Here is a 19,567-nt window from a genome sequence, read left to right on the forward strand (position 1 = left end):
AGCAGAAGACCTTGCACCTCTGAAAAGCAGAATCAGAATGGTAAAATGCCTTTGTGTTCAAGTTCACAAGGCAAGACTTTATCAACCACATTACTCCAGTTACCATCTTCATCTTCCACCCCATGCAACATTGTGGCCACTAAAAAGTTATTGAACAACTCTTATTCTAAGAAATGCTAGATCTAGAATCCTAAGTTTTGCATTATTCAACATTCTGCTTTCACTTGAATTTTGAGAGGTGTAGTCAAGACAGAAGTTAGAGCACAGGATTTCTGCAGCTAATTCCCATCTCTGGCTGATTTGCTCTGTAATCTTGAACAAGCCACTTGAAGCCTGTCTGTTTGCCATCTGTAATAATAGTCACCTTCCTAACAGGGGTACTGTGAGTCATGTTTGTCAAGTGCTTTACAGATCTTTAGATAGAAGTTGCTATATAAACACAGACTATTAGACAGAAAGGCTACTTACCAGTAAGTATAATTTGAGCGTAGTTGTCCCACAAGCTCATAACAGTTTTATATGCAAAGGTTTGATCCACTGAATCTACTTCTACCCTTGTCTCCATAGACCACAAATCTAGAAGACGTAGGTAAGACTTTAACCCTGCTTACAGAGGACACGACCCCTTTTCCACAACTAAAATTACCAGGGGAGGCTAAGCTACATAAATCTAGCAGTCAAGGGAAAATGCAGTCCAGCTGATTGATTGACTAAAGGCTAAAGTCAGACAACTTTGAGGAAATTTAGAATGTAGATTAAAAAAAATAAAAAAAAAAAAAATAAAAAAAAACCACACCACACCACACAACACAGTCACTTTAACCATAAGAAACGGTCAACCACCAGGACTGGAATCTCATTGACCCTCCTGGCAGATATCACTACCAGGAATACAGTCGCTAGAGATTGCTTGCTACACCAGAGGTTCTCAAACTAGGGGTCGGGACTCCTCAGGGTATCATGAGGTTATTTCATCAGGGGGGAAATCATGAGCTGTCACCCTCCACCTCAAACCCTGCTCTGCCTCCAGCATTTATAATGGTGTTAAATATATAAAAATGTCTTTAATTTATAAGGAGTGGTCGCATCCAGAGGCTTGCTATGTGAAAGGGGTCACCAGTACAAAAGTTTGAGAACCACTGTGCTACAGCATATTATGTTTGTGACTTGCAGAATTTGTGACCCTCCCAGAGAGGAATTCAAACCCAAATTTGTTAAGGCACCATTGTAGCATGATCCACACAGGCAGCTTTGGGGATTTTATGCTGCTCAGATGAAAGATCTGTGTCAGAAGCTAAACTGGATGCTCTTATGAAGGGACTCCATCTCTTTTATACTGGTACCCACTTTTCCATAGCAGAACTCCCCCATTCTAGAACTCTGCTTCCATTTAGCAGTTTGGGTTGGGCAAGGGGAACCCAACTGCCAGATACCAATGGATGATCCCCAGGTTGAGAACCCAAGCTGGAAGTCCAAGTACCAGAACTAACACGTCCAATTGGGAGTTTATTCAACTAGAGCCTTGTCCTACCTATTCTGGATGACTTTTCAAAGTAAGGGTATTGGAGAGAACACATAAAGCAATCTTTTATCCAGACCAGAAGTAGTATGTGTCACGAAAAAACATTCCTTTAGACAGACAATTTTTACCCTGGGGAATCCAGATAGAACAAAGATTCTTTGTATTTCATGAACGGATACAGAGTAAGCTTTCATAATCCACAAGTCATTTAAAATATTGCCAGAGCACATCTGACTATTTCAAAAGCTTATTTAAATCTGTCTAATTTGTAGACTTAGACATTGGAAAGATGCATTAGGCAGTAGCACAATGAGACTTGGAGGAGGATTTGACCTGGAGTATATTCAGATATTATGTATGGTATTTTAAAATGTGTTTGGTCATCCAAGTCTACTGACTATTGAAGTTAAATAGTCTTGACAGGTATGTGGGCAGTTGGCCACACTTATAGTAAATAAAATATTAAGTACCAGTGTAGAATTCAAATCAGTTTTCAACTAACTGGAAATTCCTGTGAATTAGGTTTGAAGTTGTGTCAAATCAGAAGTGTGCGCCAAACCTACACAGTATTTGTTATGCAAACAGATCTCTTAGAAGCTGTTTGATTAGAAGCATCCCTCTTTGCTTGCCCCATGACTATCCTCCTCCCCCCGTGTAAATAAGCCTATTTACGGGATGAATAGCAATTTGCAGCATGCACAATAGGCATGTGGCAAGTCTCAAAATAAAAAAAAAGGCTATTTTTGGAGTTTTAAGTATTCACTCTACACGCACCAATATTATGTATCATTTGAAAGCTTATTTTAATCTACATTTAGATGAGGTATGACGTGGAGCTGTCAAGTGATGCCATAAGCCTGTAGACAAGGTGAAACAATGGTATCCAAACTGAGAAAAAGAAAGTCATTTTTTGCACAATTCTAGAAACACTGCAATAGGACTATGACTACAGTTTTTACTGTTTAAGTTCATTTCAACACCTTAATGTGGTGTTTATTGGTCAGTTACCAAACAACAATGTATGAAAAGATTTTTTATTGGTTTTGCATGAGCAACTATTTTTTCCCCAGAAATGATGGTGGTTAGCAAAAAAGGTGAACAACATTTTGCAGTATACCAACATGAATTGTTTTCACATCACATTCTTAACTGTAAAAATATCTGAAAAGTGAGTATAATAGTTTTCTATATTTTCAATTGAGATTTGGTGATCAGATCAATCTCACACTGAAGGTTGTGCACTAGCAGCAGTAGCTTGCATGCCCATAGTTTGTACTGCATGTTAATTTGTAATGTAATACTTCTCCATTTGTAAGATATGGTACATAAAAATGTAGCATCTACCTCTGCCTGGTAGAAAGTTTCAATATGTAATTGCCTATGCCTGCATATCAGCTTTTGAAATACTCTAGAAACTTTTTAAATACAGTGACAATTATGCATAGGGCAATATTAGAGATAATACACTGCTTCATACTGGGATTCAGTCGAAGTGCTGACTAAACAAAAATAGCAATTTTCATACTAACATACTAACTACAGGCCTGTAAGCCTGACTTCAGTACCAGGCAAACTGGTTGAAACTATAATACAGAACAATATTGTCAGACATATAGATGAACATAATTTGTTGAGGAAGACTCAACATGGTTTTAGTAAAGGGAAATCATGCCACACCAATCTACTAGAGTTCTTTGAGGGGGTCAACAAGCATGTGGACCAAGGAGATCCAGTGTACTTAGATTTTCAGAAAGCCTTTGACAAGGTCCCTCACCAAAGGCTCAAATGCAAAGTAAGGTAACACAGGATAAGAGGGAAGGTCCTCTCTTGGATTGGTAACTGGTTAAAATATAGGAAACAAAGGGTAGATATAAATGGTCAGTTTTCAGACTGGAGAGAGGTAAATAGTGGTGTCCCCCAGGGGTCTGTTCTGGGACCAGTCCTATTCAACATATTCATAAATGATCTGGAAAAAGGGGTAAACAGTGAGGTGGCAAGATTTGCAGATGATACAAAATTACTAAAGATAGTTAAGACCCAGGCAGACTGCGAAGAGCTACAGTGCATCCAGATATTGCTGTTCAGGTTTGTTTTGGTTTTGTCTAGTTTAGTTCAACTTATATGTAGACTTTTGGTGAGTTGAACACTAATTGGTTCGGGTAAGTCTTTATGTTTTTTTGGCTATTACTTGCAGCAGCAGTTCTACTGTCATAATCAAGGTACTATTAAAACCAAAGACTATGAAAAGCTTCTGAAAGGCTCAGTTGTTTTCTGAAGTCTCTGAACTATAACAGCATTTTGCAAATTAGCTTCGCCCAGAGTGAGAGTCTCATCCAGCAGCTCTAGGAAAGGAAGAGATGTGGTCAGGCTGAAGGGAACACTTCCCTGCGATCCTTGATATTTTGTTATGAAGTCTCTGACATGGCTTATTCTGAAAAAGGAAAAAAAAAAAAACCCAGCAAGTTACAATCCTTCTAAGCATTTGTATCAATTGTTTTCAAGAGGAGAGATTAAATAAGACTGGGACTTTTCAGCTTGGAAAAGAGATGACTAAGGGGAGATATGATTGAGGTCTATAAAATCATGACTGGTGTAGAGAAGTAGATAAGGAAGAGTGTTGTTTACTACTTCTCATAACACAAGAACTAGGGGTCACAAAATTAAATTAATAGGCAGCAGGTTTTAAAACAAATAAAAGGAAGTATTCTTCATCAACAATGCACAGTCAACCTGTGGAACTCCTTGCCAGAGGATGGTTGTGAAGGCCAAGACAATCCATAACAGGGTTTCAAAAAAGAAACTAGATAAATTCATGGAGGATAGGTCCATCAATGGGCTATTAGCCAGGATGGCAGGGAATGGTGTCCCTAAGCCTCTGTTTGCCAGAAGAAAAAAAAAAAAAAATCTAAAGAATGTAAACCTGTCCAAAGCAACCAGTGCTGGGCAGAATTCTGTGGTGCTGGCAGCAAAAGCCAAGAAAGATTAATTGTATTGGCAGTGTCAAGGTTCCTTCCCCACTCTTAACTCTAGGGTACAGTTGTAAGGACCTGCATGAGAACCTCTAAGCTTAATTACCAGCTTAGATCTGGTTTTACTGCTACCACCCAAATCCTTTAAGAGTTATTTGGGAAATTCTGTCTACTTTCCCCGCAGCAGCCTTGAGAGACTTCTCCACCAAGTTCCTAGTGAACACAAATCCAAACCCTTGGATCTTAAAACAAGGAGAAATTAACCATTCCCCCCACCAATCCCTAGTGAGTGCAGATCCAAACCCCTTTGATTTTTCCCCTCCCTTGTTTTAAGATCCATTCGGTTCTTAAACAGAAGACTTTTAATTAAAGAAAAAGGTAAGTCATCTCTGTAAAGTCAGGATGGAAAATAACTTTACAGGGTAATCGGAAGCATAGAGCCCAGGGGAACCCGCTCCAGCCTTAGGTTCAAAGTTACAGCAAACAGAGGTAAATCCTCTTAGCCAAAAGGAACATTTACAAGTTGAGAAAACAAAGATAAAACTAACATGCCTTGCCTGGCTGTTACTTACAAGTTTGAAATAAGAGAGACTGGTTCAGAAAGATTTGGAGGGCTCTGGTCCCTCTTAGTCCCAGGAGCAAACAACCCCAAAACAAGAGAGCACACAAACAAAAGCCTCCTTCCCCCCCCCCCACCAAGATTTGAAAGTATCTTGTCCCCTTATTGGTCCTTTGGGTCAGGTGTCAGCCAGGTTACCTGAGCTTCTTAACCCTTTACAGGTAAAAGGATTTTGGTGTCTCTGGCCAGGAGGGATTTTATAGTATTGTACCAGGGCGGCTGTTCCCTTCCCTTTATAGTTATGACAGGCAGCTACTGGATTAGTTTTCTAGTTTAGATGATGTACAACCAATATTCTATCACAGGGGTTGCTTTTAGAAATACACAAGCAAGTAGAACATTGCATGTCAGAGTTGTATTGAACCAAGAAAGAAAACAGACTCTGAATCTGATCAGAGAGCATTATATGTTCACCTGCTTCTACAGCCACCAGAGCAAGCAGGTGTTCCTGCCATTGGTCCTGTTGCATCGTTTGCTTGAGAAAAAACACGAAAAGCTTCATAAGAGAGACACACAAGGTGGTTGAGAAAATGAAGACCTAAAGAAAAGCACTGTGAAAGCTCAAAAGCTTGTCTCTCTCATCAACAGAAACTAGTCCAATAAAAGATATTACCTCACCCACCTTGTCTGTCTAATATCCTGGGACCAACACCACCACTTCATAAAATAGAAACATTTGAGAGAGCAACCAATATAAGAAAGGCATTACTTCAAAGATGAGATGACATTGTGCAGAAGACTTAATTATCAAGGATGCAGTCTAATCACTCAACATGGCCTTTCTTCCTACTTGAGTAAAATTAATCTTAAAGCAAACCATCTAGTTACACTGTAAGAATAGTCACTTTATGACACTGAAGAGTCAATGAGCTGATAACATGCAGACAATGATCTTATCTATAAAAAAGTTCTTCTGTCCAATCACTACAAAGGAATAAAACCCTACTTTCCTCAGATGTAAAAACTGCAAGGTATTCCAACAGCAAATTACCGGCAAGTTTAGGAAAAAACAACCCACCACAGTTTCTGCAAATTCATTCCATGCACAGCAAGGACAAGTGAGTCTATGATTATTTTATGCAGCACAATAAAATTAGCTGATGCTAGTCAAGCTGCTAGTAATCTGCTGCAGGAATTTAAGTTATCCAAATGGTTTGTGGACGCTCTTCTGGCAAGTGAGCCTGGTGAACAGCTTTCAAATGAAGAAATGGCTGGTGCAGTGCTGTATGACAAGAGGGAGAAATAAAAGACCCACAGAGGCCTCAATTGCTTAAACCTCAATCTAGGCATCAAAAAGGAAGAAAGTCAGTGGCCAAACTCCCACCACATGAGGAGAGTTTTGAAGAACATATCAAAAGAGCATCTTGACAAACAACGATTTGGATTTCTTTGCACATAGGTAAACCAGATATTGGATTACCATTGCGACATGGATGGAAAAATATGTATGATGAACTAATTCCTGTATTCTTCAAGGGCTCAACAGCATCTGAGTTTCTACAAGATCTTATTTGTGCTGTACCAGTCAGGGGTCACTGCATAATCAATGTCTGTAGTTAGAACAATCTTTGCTGCACAGAACTGTGTACATGCCAAGTCAATGAAGACTGTGGTCACCCACACACTTTTGACAGAGTCAGGCTGATGAATAAGATAAGATGATAGTGATGTTGACTAAGAGTATCACCAGCGCTATGATATTTCAATGATACCTGTACACATGTATTATCAGATTTTGTTTTACCCCTTTAGATAGCTGTTGTGATGCTTTGAGGTCCCAAAGAAATCCAGTTTTATGTCTTGAAATACAGTCACAAAACTAACAGGAATGAATGCAAATATTTAAACATACTGATGGTGTCATTGTTTATCCCTGTTTCTATGGTAATGGAACAACATAATCCCTCACATCAAAGTAGACATATTAGGTGTTCAAATGATGTATGATTGACGGGGGAAATGTGTGTGTATGTAGAGGGGGTACATTAAGTTTACCAAATTGGTGGTAGCTAACGCTCGCCTTCGAGCAGTGGGCATGCTCCACCTAAAGAGAGTAGGGCACCCAGCCAAATTACACTCTCTTACAAATACTTTTTACATGTGAAGGCACAGTAGCAAGACCCATGCCTCCTCCAAATTCTTCCTTGGAATTTCCTTAGTCCAAAAAGCCTATTAAGTCCTGTCCCTCCCAATCCCCATGCAACGATAGGGAGTGTGAGAGAGAGACACACACACACGCAAGACACAGAGCTACAGACCAGTGCAAAGCATCCCACTGTCACATCTCATTTCTCATCTGCTCACTGTCCATTTAGGCCTTATCTACCCAAAATAAATTGCACCTATTTAATCAGTGTACAAAAACTGATTCACCTAAATCCTTGAGGTGGACACTCTTACATTGATTTCACTAAAGTTACTTTAACCAGTTTTCCAGACACTTAAGTAGTCCAAAACTGATCAATAGACTTTTAGAATCCCAGTTAGTATTGAATTATTACTTTTTAAAATTAAAATTGTGAAGACTTCGCTATTATTCTCATTAGCATAGTGAAGTTTTCTTCAACTAGTTTAGGCACACCATAAAATGAGCTCAATACATTTTGGAGGGGACATGTATACACCATTATGGCACTTTCTCTCTCTCCTCTGTCCAACATCAAAACCTTGGGTTGCATATTCCTCTCTGCTATACACTGCTGTGGGGATTCTCTTCGGCATGCTTTTCCATCATTCTTGAGAACAAAGGGTTCATTACTCCAGTTCCACAGGATTTGGTCTCCATGTCAAGTTCTCCTAGTTAACCAGATGATTTCCACATGGAAGTCTGCTTGGTAGTTACTATTGATACATTACCTTCACCAGATAAATTGGGTAGAAACTCTGCTGGTTTTCTGGAATTTATACCCAGCATGATAAAACATTGATTATCCTGAATACAAATTAAAAGGCTGACCACTTACTTCATTCTTAACTTTAGCTGGTGGCATGCATATAGCACCAACCTTCTGAGCTTCTTCAAAAAGGTTATCAACAAAAAATTCACAGCTTTGCTCTGCACCATTAAGAATTTGGTCATCAGTTCCTTGTTTACATACCCTACAAAATAAAAATAGATGAGTCGTTTAGGAGACACATTAAAGGTCACAAGAAATTTCGTACCAAAAGGTCTTCTCCTCCCCATATCCCATGTATTTTGTAACTTGTTAGAAAACAGTAACTAGAACAGCCTTGGACCATTTTAATATGCATTGTTTGCTGTACTATTGTGTGACAGGTTGGGTCACAGAAACCCCCTTGGGAACTGCCAACTGATATGCCAAGACTACTTCTGCTCCTGCTTTCCTGCCCTGGCACCTTAGAACTTCAGTGCCCTGCCTGGTTTGAGCCAGACCCACTAACCTGATGCAAAGCCAGATCCAGGTCTGAACTACATCCCTTAACAGCTGTAGGCTTAAACTGAAAAGCAGCTTACAGAAATGTTCCTGTCTTTAACACTCAGATGCCCAACTCCCAATGGAGTCTAAACCCCAAATAAATCCGTTTTACCCTGTATAAAGCTTATACAGAGTAAATTCAAATTGTTCGCCCTCCTTAACACTCAGAGAGATGCACAGCTGTTTGCCCATCCCCCCAGCTATTAATTAACCCAGGATATATATTAAATTAATAAAATAACTTTTTACTTAATACAGAAAGTAGGATTTAAGTATCAGAGGGGCAGCCATGTTAGTGATTTGAACAAGCGCAGAGATACCTGTGGTACGTATAAGCTAACAGAATTTGTCATGAGCTTTATGGGGATACCACTTCGTCAGATGACGTAGTGGAATTTCCAGGGCAGGATATTTATGCTGCAGCAAGTAAGATAATGAGGTTAGTTCATCGAGGAGGGTGAGGCCCTGTTTAGAGTTAGGTGTGACCCAAGGCAGGAGATAGAAACTTGGTTCTGTAGTTGAGCTTTTCACAAGTCTTGTTCAACCTTGGCTTGTGGTGTCAAATTTGCACTGAATTGAAGAAATCGCAGTTTCTCTTTGAAGTCTTGGTCCTGGTTTTTTTGTGCAGGATGGCCACTAGCGTCTGCTATAGTGTGGCAGGGGGTTGAAGTGGCTCTCCTACAGGTTTTGATATTATTTTGCCATTCTATATCTGATTTGTGTCCATTTATCCTTATTCCGGTAGGGACTGTCTGGTTTTGGCCGACATGTACATACGGGGCTTCGCTGGCTATCGATGGCGTATTTACTATGGTGGACATGAGAGTGGATGACACCGTTGATGGTAGTGGATGATCTGAGATATATAGGTCCTGAATAGAATGGTTGTGCCGGCTGTAGCTATGTCTTGGCAGGCTTGGCATCGAGTTGTTGCATGGATTGGTTCCTGCAGTAGAGCATACTATGGTGCATGTGTGCGATTGCTGGTGGAATACGTTAGTTGCAGGATTAGTCTGTGGGCGAGGATTGCGCCACCCAAGGCTCGATGAGCGTGGCGATTTGTCAGGATGGGTTGTAGATCCCTGATGATGCATTTGGCAGGGTTAGCTGGGAGTGTTGTGTGGCCAGTGGAGTCCTGTTGAGTTTTCCTTAGTGTTTGTTTTGAGTAGGAGGCCTTCTGGGTACACGTCTGGCTGCTGCTGATCTGTTCTCTTATTTCTCGTGCGGGTATTGTAGTTTTGGACGCTTGAGATCTTTGTACGGTGTGGTCTCGTCTAGGTTGGATTGTTAGGTAAGAATTGACTCTGCGAACTGGCTGCTAGACAAGTGGAATCGTGTGATGTGCCCGGGATCGAAGCTGGAGCTATGAATGTTACGGTCGGGTTTCGAATAGGGTGTTGTTAGTGACCATCACTATTATGCATTGTGTCTATAGAAGTAGACCCCACATAGAGGTCCAGGCTGGGTTGCATGGTGGGGATGGAAGCTGTTGAAAATCGTTGGTGGATTTTTCAGGTCTCCTTCCCAATGGGATCCAGATGATGAAGATTCATACATGTTGTGGTTAGCAGCCTCCTGTTCCGATCTGGACTTAGAGTATCAGTCTGAGGTTTTACTGTGACCCTTTCGCAGTTTACAGCTTGGGTCATATTCGCTGCCCCAACTGAACATTGGAGGTTCCTGTTCACCCCGAGTACCCAACCCTTTCCCATGGAGGACCCCCAAGACCCAGAACCCTGGGTCTCCTCTCTCCTCTCCCAGTTGCCCCCACTTCCTGGGTTAGCCGGTGCCAGCTCGACTTTCCATCCTTGAATGCAAAACCAAGACGAGTAGTTCACTTTCCCACCGGGGTTAGGCCTTCACGTACTCACCAGTAGACAAAGGAGATTCCCCTCCTGTCTCTAGCAGTAACTAGAGAAAACGCCATTTAAACCAAGACGACCAGAAGATGTTCTCTCTTTTCGTCTGTTCCGCCTGGAGGACTAGGAAAAACCCCAGCTGGCTTTTATTCCCTTCTCTGTCTTCCCCGTGGGGAGACGATACTGCGTATAGATATTCTAATTCCCTGGCTCCTAGAAAGAAACTCACACCCAGTTTTTTAAAAAAGGCAAACCTTTATATAAAACAGAAAGGATACAAAACATAATCTTGGCATTAGAACATCATACAGGCTCTTTGCTTATAAGAAATAATGAATAAACAGTCCGATTTCAAAGAATAGCCAATTAAACCAGTCGCAATCCCTACATGTCAAAACACACAGCATATAACAGCAGTATTTACTTTGTTTCCTTTTTATGTCTCACATATGTTTAGGGAACTAATTGAATAAGAATGGAGTTAAACGAAAAGCTTTTTACCACGCCGAGGACAACAACAAAGACTTCAGTATACATTTCCCGCCCCTGAACTTTTAAACAATCCAGTTCTTGATGGCTCCTGGTTCAGGGTTTGAGTTCCATTGTTCACCTTTAAGGCAAAGAAATTCAACCTTACTACCTCCTCTACTTATGACAGATGTAGCGTTAGGTAGAGAAGGGGCGTGAGTGGACGAGAGCTGAGGAAGCGTTGTTCCAGGTCAGCCATAAAAATATTGGCATATTGTGGGGCCATGCGGGTGCCCATAGCAGTGCCATTGATCTGGAGATCTATATTGTCATCAAATTTGAAATAGTTGTGTGAGAGTATAAAGGCACATGGTTCCAAGTAGTAACAGACAGAACAAAGTGAATTACCAAGTAAAATAAAATACGCAAATCTAAGCCTAATACAGTATTAAAACTGAATACAGTTAAAATCTCACCCTCAGAGATGTTTCAATAATTTTTTTTTCCACAGACTGGATGCCTTCTTAGTCTGGGCACAATCCTTTCCCCTGATACAGCCTTTGTTCCAGCTCAGATGGTAGCTAGAAGATTTCTCATGAGGGCTACCTCCTTTGTTCTGTTCCACCCACTTATGCAAAAGATATATAAGGTGGGAATCCTTTGTCCCTCTGGGTTCCCACCCCTCCTTCTCAACAGAAAAACACCAGGTTAAAGATGAATTCCAGTTCAGATGACATGATCATGTCACTGTAAGACCCTGACTCAGGGTACGGCTACACCTGAAATTTCAAAGAGCTGCTGCAGCAGCACTTTGAAGTGTCAGTGTGGTCAGAGCGCCCCGTAAACTACATCCTCTATGGGTGTAGCTTGCAGCGCTGGGAGCTGTGCTCCCAGCGCGGCGGCACTGATTACACTGAGGCTTTACAGCGCTGTATCTTGCAGCGCTGTGAACTGCCAGTGTAGCCATACCCTCATAGGAAGGCCTGCCTGCAAAAAAGGCTATCTACAGTTAATTGTCCTGGTTAATGGGAGCCATCAAGGTTCCAAACCACCATTAATGGCCCACACTTTGCATAATTACAACAGACCCTCAGAGTTATATTTCATATTTCCAGCTTCAGATACAAGAGTGATACATTTGTACAAATAGGATGACCACACTCAGCAGATTATAAGCTTTGTAAAGAGATCTTTTGCATGAAGCATATTCCAGTTAAAATAATATGAGTATGAATATAATGTAAGAAAATATGCTAGAGTACAACATCACATTCTTTTCATGAAAAGACTCAGCGTATAGCAGATTCACATTATGCCATTCTTCTGACGTGCAAAGTGAGTACAAAGGGAATTAAATTCATCCATACTGAAGCTTCTAAATTTGGAATCCAACTCTATGAGAGGATGTGTTTTCTTCCTGTTACTACAGCAAGTCAGAAAACTTGCATGTCAGAGTCAATCCTGCCACTGAGAAAAGACATTTGTTGTTGTCTGAGTTAGCTTTCACTGAGCCACTTCTACAAAAATACATGCATCTTCAGAGATAAAATTCAAAAGTCACTTACAAAACAAAAGATGTCTATATCAGTTATTCTCATATTTAATTTTCTGGCTATTTGCCCTTCACCCTCAGATCCCTAAAACCTTTGTGACACTTGTGGTCTTTAGCACTACAATTGATAAACCTGGGTATAGCTGTCTCCCAGTGCTACTCTAGTCTACTGGAAGCCTATATAACAGAAGGCTTTGATATTTTGGACATGAGCCTGGTGTGAAAGCCTACAAAAACATTTTACTATTAAGTACAAATTTCCACCCACAGTGCTATGTACACAGTGTAAAGGAACACAGAGTCCTCTTTACTATGTTACTTTTTCATTGACTAGAAACTAGATAGTTCATTCAGAATGATTGATTACTTCTTCGTTTAAGTTCTCAGACAGGATCATTCAGTATTTGACTTCTACGATAAGCATTACTGAGGAGCTCACAAGTTTATTTAATTTAGTACTTCAATAAGTATTTCAAACAGTTCAAATAATCCCAACTCTTATACTAAAGAAAATTGAAATTTTTTCCTAAATTGGAACTTCATGTTGAAATGAATGTTCATGAAAAAATACTGTTCATTTGAATGGCTCAGAATATTAATTAGGCCTGTTTGATTAACAAGAACCTTCATTGCAGAGTTTGGAGTATGACCAACTTTAGCATAAAAGTGTTGTTACACACAAGATCAACATTTTTAAACAAAGTAAAACAATCTTACTGGTTTAGTGACATCAAGAAAAAAAGTTAACTTTTCACTACATCATTACGATGAATTGTCCCTCCCGCCCCTCCCTCAAAAGATCAGATGAACTATTAACATTTACAGTGTTTTTCCTTAAAACCTTATGCTTTAATAGACATAAAAACAAGACATCTTCACATATAATGTAAAGGTTTCCAATGGGTCAGAGTAGAAAGGCAGACAGATTTATGATTTTACTTGTAAGCATAAATGTTCATGCAGCCACTTGGAAAGCTTCTACCCCTATAATTTGTGATTGCAGTTACATGAGAAATGTTCTGCAAAAGCAATTTCCCCTCTTCTAAAAAAACTAAAATGTATGTGGAGCAGATGGACAAAGTGAACACAGATTCTCAACACAGTGCTTATGGTTTTTAATTGCAAGTGTTCCTCAGTGCTTTATAATAAAAAGAACTCAGTGATGAGGGATAACAGGAGCAGAAACATTTGCTCTAGCCAGCCGGTTAGTTATGGCAGCTTTGTACTTCAAGAGGCAGTGAGAAACAAACCAACAAGAGATTTACTAGCCTAACAAAAAAACGAAAAGATTCATAAAATGTCACTGGATTCTATTTCAACTTTCATTCCTGAAGGCAGGAGCCAGATAAAACATGTGCATATCAAACCATAGTCACTAAATCAATAATATTTTTCTAATAAAAGCTACAGAAGGTTTGCTTTATTATTAATTAATGGTATGTTGAATTAATAAAGAGATGGTACATGACAGGACAGAACCATACAAAGAAAAAAATATGCACTTACCATTCTTCTTTTAAAGTTTCAATTTTGTCTACATCCTTCATGCTGCTGCTTCCCCTAAATCATGAAAAGAAATTTTTTAAGAAAGAGGCAAAATTCTTAACACATTTAGCACACTTTTGAAGGCTATAAATTGTTTACAGTTTCTCTATGGTTAAAAGTTATTCTGTGTTAATACTTTATATAGGAAGATTTCAGATTCCTTAGCCTCCAGCTGGTTCTTTGCTCTTCCTGCAGCTTCTAATTTGGTCATGTATATATGTAGCACCCTTTTCAGCCTCAAACATTAGAAGATTGGGTTATTACATTTTCTCAACACACTTAATTCCCCTCCCCCCCCGAAAAAAACACGCAGATACAAAAATATCCCCTCATTCTTATGTTAATTTAGAAAACAAGTCATCCTCATTTTCACATATTTAGTTGAAACTTGTCTCTCAGATTTTGAGAGCAGTGCGCCCTCAGACGGTTGCAGAAAAGCATAATGTCGCAGGCATCCTTTGTAACTGTTTGTTGTCATCAATGACCTTCACTTTAACAGTGTATATAAGCAAAAGATGCAGTGTCTCAGACTCATAGACTTAAAGGTGAGAAGGGACTATTACGATCATCCAGTCTGACCTCCTGCACAACGCAGGCTACACAATCTCACCCATCCACTTCTATAACAAACCCCTAACCTATGTCTGAGTTATTGAAGTCCTCAAATTAAGGCTTTCCCTGTTCTCCAATAAATTGGTGCAGTGTCCCAAAAACTGGCTACATCAAGTCATGATTCCTGTTGTATATGTGGCAAGAGACTAAATCCTGGATTTTCAAGCACTAAAATATAAAACAGGATTAGTGTGCTGAGTCAGCGCAAGAACAATACGGTACTTTTCAGTCCTGCTATCTCCTGATCTCTCTACAAAGAGAGAGATACTAAGCCACAAAAACAAAATAAAAACTAAAGCTCTGACAAGCCGATAGTAGCAGAAAAATTCCTAGCAAAGGTTGGAACCACATTTAAGGGCCTGATCCTGCAAAATGCTGGGCACCACCTTGTTCAAAGGGCTCAACACCTTGCAGGATCAGGTTCCAAAGCACCACACCGTGCATAGGTATTTCGGAATAGAGAGCAGTTAACACCACTCCCAATACTTCCCAAATAGCCAGGCAAAACCAGGAAGAGTTAGGATCAGTGTTCCTCCCCTAACTTACACTTGCTTTTGGGTCTTATTAGATAGTGAGAATAAAAACCAATCTTGGCCAAAAATAAATAATTTTATTTACTTGGCCAAACAGATATTTATGCTAAACAGGATATTAATTTTCTCATCTTTACATATAAAACCCCTAAAAACAAAAAACAAATTTATAACAGAAATGCAGATACAGCCTCAAAAACAACAATCAATACTACTATAACAAGTTTCAAATGCATTTACTCTTTTCTTTAACTGGTTAGAGTATGCAATAATTTCTTGTATTGGTCAAAAGACTACAGTTAGTGTCCCTCTAACACCGCATATAAAATGTCCTTGCTCCATTTTACAGTGCTGTAATAGCACATATATAAGCAAAGCCACGCTATTATATAAAGTTTTGTTTACATATTTGACCTACCTAAAAATCTGCATTTTTTTAAATATTTGCATTATTAAAAACAAGGTAAATTTACTCCTATAAATATTCAACTTGAAGTTGAATATTGAATATATGAATATTCTATACATATTCAAGTCTGGAACCCATGTAATTTTACATTAATGAAAAAATGACGTTAAAATGTAATCAGAATTATAAAACACATGACAGGCAGAAGCAAGTCTTCAAAACTAAGTTTTTACTATACTAAAGAGGCAGTACACAAACTTATCCAACTGTGAAAGATGCAGAGAGTGGGCACAGAGCTGCTGGGGAAAGATCTCAGAGACTGGGGTTCAGAAGGGCTAGTGGGGGAGAGATAGATTGGGGCAGGGGCACAGGAGCTAGCTGGTGACAGCATTGAGCCATGGGCTGAATGGGAATGGGGGTGCAGGGCCTGGGGACAGGGAAGGCAGGGTAGGAGCAGAGAGCCACATGGGGCTGGAGCGTGGCTGAGTGGGGGCAGGGCCACATGGAGACAGGAAAGGATGGGTGGTCGGGGGGAGGACAGGGACACACAGGAACTGGGGAGGATGGGGTAGCTGAGTGTGGGTGCAAAGATACATGGGGACAGGCAAATGTTCCTTGACTGAATGGAGAGGCTAGGGGGTTAGCCAGGTCTGCATGGGCCAGGCTTCCCAATTCCCTAACAATCCCTCCCCACTCAAAAACCGTTCCATACTTCTCCCGCCCACACCCAACAACCCTCCAGGTTCATTCCCAGGCTCCTTCCCAGCAATTACTTCCATCTTCCTCAGCTCCTCTGTTACCCCTGATTCCACAAAGCCTCTGCACTGCTTCTGAGGGGTGTGGGAAATCTGTTTCTGTAGTGTAGTTTAGATGAATTACAAAAGTCCTCTCTTAATATGCCTAGTAAAGAATTTATTTGTCAAAAAACATTTACTGAATCTTTTTTGTCTTCTTTATGGTTACAGGCATACTTGCTGACAGGTATTTTGAAATAAACTACCAAAAGAATGGGAACTAGTGTGATTATATTGTGTTATTTTGACAAATAAAATATGCAGAATTTTAAAATATTTTGCATAGAATTTATTTTTTTGGCACAGAATTCAATTTTTTTGGTGCAGAATACCCCCAGGAGCATACTAAAGACAAATCAACCCAATTCACAGAAATAATTTCACTCAGAGTCAAACTTTTGTTGGACATTTCTAGCTATCACTCAAAACTATATACGATAAAATTTACCTTTAGTATCACAAAAATGTGCACTTACACTTTAAAAAGTTTTCAGCCATCAAAACATGCACATCTGTGTAATCATACCTGTAAGTCATATCTTTCCTTCCTCATCCTGTTTCCTCATGTACATTACATCCTCACATCTCTCAAGTCCATCATTCAGACTCTAACCATGAGACTGAGGCCTCAAACTATAAATTCTTTGGAACAGGGACCTGTCATATGCATTCTTGTGGGTACAGAATTTCTAATAAAAACTGTTTCTCAGTTATAACTGTTATTCTCCCACAAATAAACTGTTTTCCTCACTTGAAACTTAAAGAGCCAACTTCACTGCTTCTTTTGTTTCAAAGAACAGCTACATTAGTACACCCATATTTGGAGTGCAGGGAGTAGACACACTGAATTATTTTTTTTCTTTAGGAGGAAGAAGAGACAGAGCCATGAGAGGAAGAGCATAAACACTGCCTACTACAGCTATTAAAATGGATTATAAATGCTTTGGAACAGGGACTAATCATTTACTATTGATCATTTGTATTATCATAGCACTTAGAACCCTAGTCATGGACCAGGACCTCATTGTGCTAGGTACTGTACAAACACAGATGAGACCATACCCGACCCAAAGAGTACTAGGAAACAGACAAATGCCTTATTCCCTCCCGCCTTTAAAAAAACAAATACAAAAACAAAATTTCCAGTTTTTGTTTTTCCCCACTCCATTCTTGCTCAAGGAGAATATTTTTGTTCTCTAAAACAGAAATGTTGGTGGTGTGGTTTTTTTTTAAATCATCAAGTCTCAACCAAAACTGTTATCTTCCACATCTTCATTACTTCAAAAAATCACTGTGCTGAAGAGTTTTGATCAGCTCCAGTTAAAGTGACTTTATGCAATATCATAAGCCATAAATGATCCAAATATACAGCAAGCTACCCTAACCTTTGAGCATATAAACCTATAATCTTAACAAGATCACATACCCACTATCTGAACTGTCAAATGCAAAAAGGATAAAATTCCAGCCTCCTTAAATGCGTGTTGCCATCAATTTGGGTGATGTGGCAGCCATGAAAACCTCCAATGTACTGCATCCACTGCCAGGACCTTGCCCTAACTCAAATCAGACTTGTCTTCGGCAATAACTGGCAACCACAGCTCTACAAATCAGTCATTAAAAAGAGTCTGGCAGTGTCCTATTGACATTTACCAAACCTACGCCTGGTATATCACCCAGCACTCACTTCGAGAAAATGCACGCAACAGCACAGGAAATATTATCAGGCTTGCGTACGCTCCCTTATTTTATTTCCAACTACTCAGGTCTCCAACAACAACCGACGACGCCACCTCACCATGCAGAGCAACAAAACCAAGGGGAAGGAAGGACAGACCTGTTCATCACATGCTTTGACAGGCCACAATAACACACACTTTCAAAACGGAAGGGCGGTCACTTAAATTAAGGGCGGGGGACAGGTGTCAATGAGCAGCAAGAAATAAGACTCCACTCTGGTGTTATATCCGAGACCCTAGGTCTCTCCCTAGCTGAGCCTACGCCACTTTCTAAAGCTCACGCTTGCAAAGAGGGAAGGATTTTGCTCTGTGCGCGTCGCTGAGATTCAGCTGCAAAACTCCCAGGGCCCTCCCCGCCCCTCACTCCTGCTGGCAGTAGGTACCCGCCTTTGCGAGGCTGCCCCCTTAGGAACAGACACTGCAAACTCGACACAAAGTGCAGTTACGTTTCCGAGCAGGCAAAACTCACGGTGCCCATTCAATCCCCCCCCACGACAGCACCTGCACACACCGCCGGCCAGGGATTACCGCCCCTCCTGCCCAGCTCGCCTCTGGGCGCGCAGCTCGGCCCGCCGTTCCAGCCTGCGCAACACTGAAGCCAGCAGCTCACCCCTGTGTAACGCAGCCTCGCACCCGTCGCTGCCGCCGCCCGGGGACCCAACGCAGCCCCCAGCCCCGCTCACCTGGCGCCGCCGCAGCCCGCAGGGCGGGCGCTACAATGTATCAAGCCCCAGCGTTCCACACGCTCTCCGGCCGGAGGGCTGGGGAGCCCCCTTCCTTCCGCCCACTCGGGGGCGGGGCTGAGAGAAGGGGGCAGAGCCCACTTACCTCATGTGACCTGCTCTTTGTCCTCCATTGCCCTATGGGGATATAGCTGCAGCAGCTGTTGAGCAGTCAGGGCTTTTCCCCTATTGGTTGCGTTACGGGAGGGGGGCAGGCGCGGGGCTGGGACGCAACCCTGAGGTTGTTTTTGTTCCTCGTCTGCAGTGTAGGGTTACTGGAGACCTGTGATTAATCCTTAGGTGGGAGATACAGAAAGGTGTTGTGAGACTTAATTCCTGATTATAAAGCACTTGGATCCCCTGGAATATATCATTTACACACATATAGCAAGCACTTGTACCTTCAAGCACTACAGAGCTGCAACCAGGGGTTGCTGGAACTCCGTGGCTTTAAGTGGTTTCCATTAATATATTTTTATATTAATAATAAATTAATGGAATAATTACTATATTCCATTAATATATTTTTACAGGGTTTACAGTTTTGTTCAACGGCTCTCAGCACCCACACTATAAAAATTGCTCCAATGCCATTGCTGCAACTGAATAGAAAGCAAGCAACCTCCAGTGCAGGATGAGAGAGGAGAGAAACTACAGCAAAGTGCATGGGAAAAAAGGCGCTTATGAAAATAGTAATCATGCACATTGTGGAAGAATTCACAGTCAGATAGGTGCCTGTCCTTGTCCTGAAAATATATTGTGAACAGCCCTGGAGAACCTTATTATT

At 40.8% G+C, this 19,567-nt stretch overlaps 1 protein-coding gene across 6 annotated transcripts in view; it reads right to left on the reverse strand.

Moving 5' to 3' along the window:
• Window positions 1-18,857, reverse strand: part of UBXN2A (UBX domain protein 2A) — a 368,202-nt gene extending 349,345 nt beyond the window's left edge. For 4 of the 6 annotated variants that reach the window (XR_012655476.1, XR_012655477.1, XM_032784872.2 and 1 more), the window contains exons 1-4: window positions 18,742-18,857; window positions 16,846-16,952; window positions 13,933-13,986; window positions 8,074-8,209 (exon numbers count right to left, since the gene is read on the reverse strand). Coding sequence is in view for 4 of the 6 variants with exons in the window: in XM_032784872.2 (XP_032640763.1) it covers window positions 8,074-8,209; window positions 13,933-13,986; window positions 16,846-16,856 (201 nt within the window). In the remaining 2 variants the exon portion in view is untranslated. The remainder of the gene's footprint in view (window positions 1-8,073; window positions 8,210-13,932; window positions 13,987-16,845; window positions 16,953-18,741) is intronic. The other 2 variants (XM_032784873.2, XM_075063637.1) reach the window with 1 other exon arrangement.
• Between the last annotated feature and the right edge of the window lie 710 nt (window positions 18,858-19,567).

The sequence above is a fragment of the Chelonoidis abingdonii genome, chromosome 3 (genome assembly GCF_003597395.2).
Source record: "Chelonoidis abingdonii isolate Lonesome George chromosome 3, CheloAbing_2.0, whole genome shotgun sequence".
NCBI lineage: Eukaryota > Metazoa > Chordata > Testudines > Testudinidae > Chelonoidis > Chelonoidis abingdonii.